General features: G+C 44.1%; 1 protein-coding gene across 1 annotated transcript; it reads right to left on the bottom strand.

Annotated features, from left to right (window-relative positions):
- Positions 1-2,012: 2,012 nt before the first annotated feature.
- klhl42 (kelch-like family, member 42) lies at positions 2,013-5,794 on the bottom strand. The gene is made up of 3 exons (XM_071920617.2): positions 4,627-5,794; positions 4,327-4,520; positions 2,013-3,285 (listed from the first exon to the last, which is right to left on the bottom strand). The coding sequence occupies exons 1-3, from the start codon at positions 5,388-5,390 to the stop codon at positions 2,837-2,839; spliced, it is 1,407 nt and encodes a 468-aa protein (XP_071776718.1). The 5' UTR covers positions 5,391-5,794; the 3' UTR covers positions 2,013-2,836.
- Between the last annotated feature and the right edge of the window lie 2,394 nt (positions 5,795-8,188).

Raw genomic sequence — 8,188 nt, 5'->3', positions numbered from 1 at the left:
GTGTGAGATCGGTGTGATTTGACCCCACACAGAGGATCAATCTGCACCTCTGATGGCTAGAATTGATTACCTCTGCCTCCCCTCTGGGCAGCCCCATGAATTAAAGAACACAATTTCACACACCACTATCACTGACACCAATAAACACAATGTCTACCTTCATATCCTCTAGCTGCATTTATATAACTGTGATACAACCTACGTGGGACATGTAATTACATAATGCTCATCACATATTTCTGGTGATCGACCGGCATTTCAAGAATATATTTTTTAGGTTGATGTACAAATACTTGATCAACACTGAATAGATGTAATATCAAGTGAAACAGCTGGAAGGGACAGCATTGTTTCCAATATATAATGTTTCCATTAATGAAGGAGTCCTCATGAAGGTGAAGTGGAAAATATGACTCTTTTGAAATGTTTCATGTTGTATAGGCATGTGCTGCCCCCCTCTGGTTAGCTTTCCTTATTTTTCTTCCTCCAGTAAAAGAGTCAGGCTGTGGATTGTCATCAGTATTCAACTGAAGTCACATGCCAACATGATGTAGATGGAATTAGAATGACATGTACATGACTTGTATCCATAGAGACACGATAAACAGCTCTGCCACATGTTGAATTTGTATTTATTCAAATCAGAGATCATCTCACCTTCAGACATGGATGCGTGTCGGCCATACACAGAGAGATATGTACTGAGGATGTCATTTTATGGGACATGTGATGCTGGTATCAACCATCCTGGTAAATATGTGAAAATACTGATCATACTGCAGGGATGGGTGGATTTGAGGAATTGAAGTGTCTGCACTGTATGTTGGGTGCAACCCGTGATTAGAACAGTCATTTTTAGACTTTCTCTCATTGGGATAATTTGTAGTGACTTAAATGGGAATGAAATTAAACTAGCTAGTCCTCATTTTGCTGGGGTCTCCCTGGAACCACCTCAAGGTGGCCTTGCAAGATAGACCTCCCATCCAGCTGTAAACTCTATGGGTGAGTCAAAGAACATGGTTAGGACCATGCAGGCGGCCCTAAAGGTCCCCAGACCCCAGTTTGAGAACCACTGATCTACAGTAGTTAAAGAGCTTCCATTCACAATTGTAGAACTCCTTGTTTTGTTCGTTCCACAGACGGGGAAAGGGCTCGGCATTTGCCCGTACACCTGGTGACGGCGCGCCTTACCAACACAGAGAAGAAATGTCTGACCTTTCACAACCTGCAGAGTGCGTCCCTCAGCCTCCCAGACCTCTACTACAGGATCACGGGGCAATCCTACAGCCCTGAACTCTTCCATCTGTCCTGCCTGCGCGTGTATAGACTGCCTGACGACTACAACGTTCTGCCCGGGCGAGATCCCCCACATCTGGCTCCTCAGCACGATGTGGAGAGCTCAGACTGGTTGGTCTGCGATGGGTCGTTTACACCGAGCTTCCCCGGGAAGGAATGGAGCACGGTGACCTATAGAGAAGAGGCATACTCTAGGGCCATGTCCCGGGTCATGTGGACCGACAATGAGGCGGATATTGTGGGAAGATGTAACATCACGGATTATACACGTTACGAAGAGCTCGTGTTCTCGGTCGATGTTGACATCTTGCGCGAAGACTCCTTGAGAACGAACCTCAGAGACACAAAAAAGCAAACAACCAGGATGTACAGGCGTAGGTTTGTGTAGGAAGAGCATGATTAACATTAATAATAAACATTTTCTACTATGTTAAGGTTCATAACCCCATGCACCAAGCAAATAGATCAGGAGAGCTATTCATTGTTTGGATTATTTCATTTTAGTTATCCGGTTTTCCAATAAAAAAAACAGGATTGCAACAATAGATCCCTGAACATTTTCTTTATTGTCATGACTCAAATTTCCAAGATGTCAAAACAAACAAGTAATGCAGAGAGAAGCTGAAATCCATTAAATAAAAGAGAAAACGGTAAGTTTCATCATTATAATAGTTACCCAAAACTTCGAGGGTTTCAGAAATTCATTATTTCACCCCAATTATTTAATCAATGAACTGAAAAGTACCTTAATGAAAATTCTACTTTAGCGGTGAAAAAAAATACAGCAGTTTTGGTCAGTTGCTGGCAATGTAACACAGTCTTGCATTTTGTGCTTTTTTTATTTTTTGTATAAAATTCTGAACTGTGGTTGGAGAAGGCACATGTGCATTATCCATTTCATGGAATTGCGTTTTAAGCTTTGCTTAGCATATCTTTGAAAAATAAGACTTTGCAAGTCCACATCAAGCTCCCTCAGAGTCATTTCAAATCTCAACCAATGACACTTTCGCACAATAAACAACTTCTTAATTCACATAAAACTGGCAGTGTAAAACCAAAGCCATTTTTTCATTATTATCTGCTATTGACAAGAAATATGTTTTGTTTCTGAGATAATTGCAACAGCTCTTAAGGTTTGTAGTGAACTATGGATAAACATGTTTGCAGATGCCATATTTGCAGTGTAAACATCAGGAATGTATTGTGACCCATAGATTTGAAAAGCATGCTGTTATGATGCTGTGGTTCTACTGGCCAGCAGTTCATCACTGTCATTCTTGTCTTGGTAGTTTTTTTAGTTGCATCCATAGCAGTATATATAATGTAGTGTGTTTCTCTAGGCACAGTGGTCACAAGGCTTTCAACCTGGCAACCGGATACTAATACCACTGCTCCCCATTAATACCACAGAGCCCCAACCTCTGTGAGAATAAACAAGCCACACTTTGAGCTATATTGACGCTATATGGGCTCCAACTATCTCCATTAGTGTCCATTGATGTCCTTCCCACCAACCCCCCCCCCCACCCCGCCCCGCCGATCATAACACGTTGGGGAGGTACAGGGAGCAGAGCAGCATGTTCTGGCCCAGAGCGGGGAAGCGTCTGAAGGCCTCCCAGGCATCGGAGAAGATGTTGTACTTGAGGAAGACGCGGTGCTCCAGGCTGGTAGGCAGGCTGACGTCGCGGCTCATGATGTAGATGCCGTCGTTGTGCAGCGTGCACGTCAGGTTCAGGCCCGACTTGGACGTGTTCTCCTTCAGCTGGAGCCACTCCCCCGTGGCGACGTTGTAGGACTGCACCGTCAGCATGTCCTCCGTCTGGCTGGCCCGCCGGCGGCCCGGCTCCAGCTCGTGCGTGTACCCGCCCACCAGGTAGATGGTGTCCTCCACCGAGAGCATTTGCTGCTTGCGGACGTGCGCCGAACAGGAGCGAAACACGGTCCAGGTGTCCGAGGTGGGGCAGTAGCGGAGGACGCTTGTGTTCCTGTCTGTCAGGCACAGAAAAATCGGATGTTAAACAAAATAACTGGCAAGAGTGATGAGGATTCTTTATTCTTTTTCACAAACGTCCACACATCTTGTGTACCCACCAATGCCGAAGCCCTTGTAAATCAAGTTATACGTGATCATTTTATACGCCATACACACCTGCACCAATCAAAAACAAACCTTGACCAATATTTTATCCACCAGCATGTGCATCAAATTTCCTCAGTTGAAAATCAGTTGAAAAGATTAGGAAATGCTACATTTCTGTGTTTTGTGGCATCCCCTATTGGTCAGTTTTTTGGTCTTTGTCAACAAGGTTCTTTACATCTAAGAAATGAGAAAATGAAACTTCCCTGTGGAGAAAGTGGGTCAGTGTAGCAGCAAATAGTAACAGGATACAGCAAAGAAAAATAAGATATAGCCTAAATAAAAATACAGCAAATAGGAGGTATTAAACGTGACACAACAGACAACTACAACACTAGAATTTATGAAGCAGAAATACAAGAATCTAAAGTATCCAAATGTATGAATTACAGCATGTACACAGGGTGTGCAAAATAACAGCAGTAGAGCATACTCAGCAGAACTCAGTAGAACTCTACTCAATATGCACCATCATGCTTCATCATGACTGGACAAACGTGTGGAGTTAGGACCAGTTGTGTGATAGCCAATGTCGTTACAGTGTCTGTTAGGCCCTCTACAGGACAGCTGGGGAAAGGTCATGAATTTATTTTTGTCCCACGGTCCTACTGAGCAATTTGTGTTTGTTTGTTTCAGGACTCTGTATTGAACGGTTGCAAAGATATCTTGGAGGACAGACACACAAAAACACAGACACACATAAAACATATTCAGAGATGTGGGATATAACAAATATACACAGGATTTGTTGAAGTTCCACCCTGCATGAAATCAAACATGCATCACAGGCCGTCCTCTTTGGATGCCATGATGAAAGGTGCATTTGGTTCAGAGGCTAAAAAAGTTTTAGTCACAAAGAAACAGTATTTCGATGGTATTTGAGCCATACCAACCTCTTGCAGTGTATCCGCCCATGACGTAGATCATGCCCTGGCATTCGCAGGCGGAGAACTCGGCCAGCGGGTCGGGCATGGAGGAGACGCAGGTCCACCAGTCTTGCTCCGGGCTGTAACACTCCACTGTGCCCAGACACTGGCCTCCCACTGCGTACAGCTTCCCTTGTACTGCCAGCAGCTTGAAGTTGGACCTGATGGAGGAGACACAGTGAGTGGAGTATGACAGCAGCCACCCACTGATGCTCTTTAACCTGACTCTATTGCCTTGTGAGAGGAAGTGTGCAGGTCCAGTCTTACCTCTTCTGGTTGAGCGGAGCCACCTGGTTCCACTCATTCCTGCAGGGGTTGTAGCAGTGAGCAGCAGAGATCTCCTGACTCGTCATCCTGTAGCCGCCGACGATGAACAAGTAGTTGTCCAGGACAGCCGAGCCGTACCCTCTGACGTTGATCATATCCTGAGGCAGGTTGTTGGCGAGCGGCTTCCAGCGCTGCTCCATCTCCCCATACCTCAGCATGGACCAGGGCTCGTCCTGGTCGGGCACGTCCAGGGACAGACAGGTGAAGTCTCCAATGGCAACCAGTGTGGCGGTGCCTTTCATGCGCATCTCCCTCACCTGGTCTCGCACTGCCGACGCCAGGCTGCCGAACTCCTGCCGCCTCAGCATGGGGTGATAGTAGCAGGTCATGTATTTGAGGCAGGCGTGGCGCAGGTCGTGAGTCCCGTACACTTCGGAGAGGCTGTACAGCTCCACACAGTTCTCCTGCCGGATCTCCGACGTGAGCAGCTTGAGGATGGAGGTCACCTGTAGGAAGGAGGCCGTCTCGATCAAGTCCTCCAGTGTCTCGTTGACCACCTGAACTTTGGACGTGTTGATGAACTCCAGGACCAGCTCCAGGCCCGGGACGCTGAGCCCCTGCAGTTGCACCGAGTCCTCGGTGGACTCTCTCATTCCGGAGCTGTACAGCGCACGGAAATAGTCGCTTTTCTCAATCAGCTTCTTCTTGTTCACCTCGTACGTTTTGTCATCCATGATGATTGCAATAATTTGGTCAGATGACATGTTTGGCGTGCTAGTGTTTGTTTTCGGGCTTTGCGCTTAGCTTACACGACTAGCGATTTGTTGTTGCTCGCCCTCTTCCAACCTTATGAGCCAGTCAGTTTACATTTCACCGGCGAGGGAGGTCTGTGGCCGGCCTATATATGGTAATGTTCAGCCCATAGATCAGCATGGAAGAAGTTTCTTCAGCCGGGAAAGCTAGCTGGCTAGAAAAGGAGCTGCTGCAGCTAGCACTAGCTAAACTGACCAAATAACCCCTTTTTCTCTGGTTAGCATTCCTCAACGGTCTGCCACAACGTCATTCCAGTATCTAAAGATCTCGGCTAAATAGAGGCGATTATTCCTGACACTGATTGTTGCATTTTCCATTGCATTTTCGGAGCCGTGTGCAAGTGTTTTTGCAGGGTGATGCCGAGCTGTCAAATTTCAACTGTTTTGATTCTGGAACAGGCGTCATTTCCGGGTTTTATTCTTCTTCGTGAAAGTATTTCTGTAGCGCGCCTGCACGCTGCTGCCATCTGCCGGTAAAGAAACGACTAGCTCCTCGTCTGAGTTTTAGTAATATGCAGCCATCTCAGAGATCATGATGCATTATTTTGGTCACAGCCAAAGAATGGGAAAGCCACAACAGAGATCTGCACGGGGCAGTTAATATAAATTGTCTTCAACTTGAAATTTGATCTGAAATAGGTTGATGATACACATATTGATCAATATTATCATCCATCACTGCTATCCAATGGGAGATATTGCTATCCTAAGATTTTGTTCTGCTTTAAATCCTACACTTGCTTTAAATGTCATTTCAAACAAAAAATGAAAAACTTAGTCTGCAGCAAAGTTGATTTACAATAGGCTATGTTTACTAGCATATAGCTTACATAGAAAATGTCAAGTCATAATTACCACAGTGTGTCTCAGTTGGCCTGCTTTGATTGCAGGTCTGATCTGGCACCTCATCTATTTTGCACTGAGGTACCAGAGAATGAAGTGAATCAGCAGATTTATAGGCAGCGGGGGGAAGTTTGTTGTTTCATATAGCATTTCTGCATTCTTCCCCCTGCAGCCGCCATGGAAATATGACTCATGGAGGAAATGCAGTTCCAGATAACTGATCTGTGTTCCTGAAGGACACAGAGTGCCCTTTGTCAACATAGCTGACATGAGTTGGCCTGTGGTGTGTGTGTGTGTGTGTGTGTGTGTGTGTGTGTTTGTGTGTTGTGTTGCTGCAGTCCTTTTAAAAGACCTTCTTTGACATATTCTCACCCACAGGGCAAAGCATGTGATTTCATAATAATTAGGATAGTTAATAGGCTTTGAATCTGATGTTCACAGCACTGCAGGCCAGGACTTACCACTTTTTCACAGCAAGGACCTCCAAGTAGCCTAGATTTAGACCACAGACACACATTTGAGAAAGTTTTCATCCCAGCGACCCCCATCTGAGACTATTATTGTCTGTCTATGTGGAGAGATAACACTGGAGAGAGGGAAAGCTCTGATCAGAACAGTGGCAGAATGCATTCTCTCCTCATGTTGTGTTCTAGTTAATTAAATAATAGTGACATTTAACTGATCCTCATTTTGCTGGGGACTCAGTCAGTGAAACCCCCCCAAGGACCTTTGTGGGTCCCTGGACCGCAGTTTGGGAACCACTATGAGTCCAGCTGTGCAGTGCTGTTATTCCTGCTATGTTATAATTGGCAAGGCTGGTAGACTAATGTTTTCTTGGCATAACTCAGGCTAAGCAAATCCGAATTTGATCTTGTAGTTTTTATTAGTATATGGAGAATAAAGGTCAAGTAAAAAATCTCCAGAAATCTGTTTGGAAGTCAAATCTATGAAAAAAAAAAAACAAGGGAGCATTCAGGACCAATGTTCCCTGTAAGATGATAGCTTGGTGACCTATGTCTAATAATGTATCAAACTAAACAATTAATAATAATAGCTTGTCAGTAATCATTAATCATTTGGCAGTTTTGGTGGCAAATGATATGAGATGCAAGGACTTGTTCCATATCTTAGGGTTTACTGAATTAACGCCCTTGTACATTTTTCTACATTTGTACTGATGCTAAATGTGATGCTAAATTTCGGGGGCTGTCACATCATGATGCTCTTTTACCTCTTCTTCTCTTTAGCTGAGCCTGTCTCTTTCAGCGGCATGTTCAGGCCCAAACTCCACCAGCAGCACAGGTCTATAATAAGCTCAGGTGCCAGCAGGCATGTTGTCCATCTCTAGCTGTCAATCAAGATAACGTGTGTTAGCAGACTGGTGACGTCACTGTCTGAGGGTTTAGCGCTGAGCTAAGTGAAGCTAACGAGAATGAACCAGAGTAAGGCAGGAAGTAGGGCGATTTTGCCTTCGAAATAAAAGCGTAGAATTTGTCAATTGTAGAAAAAGTAATCCAACATTTTCTAGATATTATATAGGCCTACGAGCTACGATTATATAAGATATATAAGATAAAAGCGTAAAATGTCAATTTTAGAAAAAAAAAATTTATTTAGGCTAAGTAGGCTAATTCTTTTTTCTAGATATTATATAAGATTATGTAAGATATTGAATATTGGCACAAAATATCAGATAGCAGCCTCATTCCAAAAATATCACCATTGATATTATGATTCAAAAATCCATATCAATCTAATCTTAGTATTCGATTGTAGGTACATAACAAAAACATATCAAAAGCAAGTATGGAAAAGTAAAGTAAAAATAGAGTGACTAGTATAGCTGTGAAATAGATGCTAAAAACATAAGCTATATTCACTATGGTTCATGGTGTTTCTTGGGTTGT

Source organism: Centroberyx gerrardi, chromosome 24 (assembly GCF_048128805.1).
Source record: "Centroberyx gerrardi isolate f3 chromosome 24, fCenGer3.hap1.cur.20231027, whole genome shotgun sequence".
In the NCBI taxonomy this organism is placed as follows: domain Eukaryota; kingdom Metazoa; phylum Chordata; class Actinopteri; order Beryciformes; family Berycidae; genus Centroberyx; species Centroberyx gerrardi.
This window is presented reverse-complemented; position numbering and strand designations above follow the sequence as displayed.

Coding starts and splice junctions, on each gene's coding strand:
- klhl42 (XM_071920617.2), bottom strand. CDS start 5,390: ATGTCATCTGACCAAATTATTGCAATCATCATGGATGACAAAACGTAC. Junction 4,521..4,626: donor GCTCCGCTCAACCAGAAGAG/GTAAGACTGGAC, acceptor CTCCTCCATCAG/GTCCAACTTCAAGCTGCTGG. Junction 3,286..4,326: donor GGGCGGATACACTGCAAGAG/GTTGGTATGGCT, acceptor TGTGCCTGACAG/ACAGGAACACAAGCGTCCTC.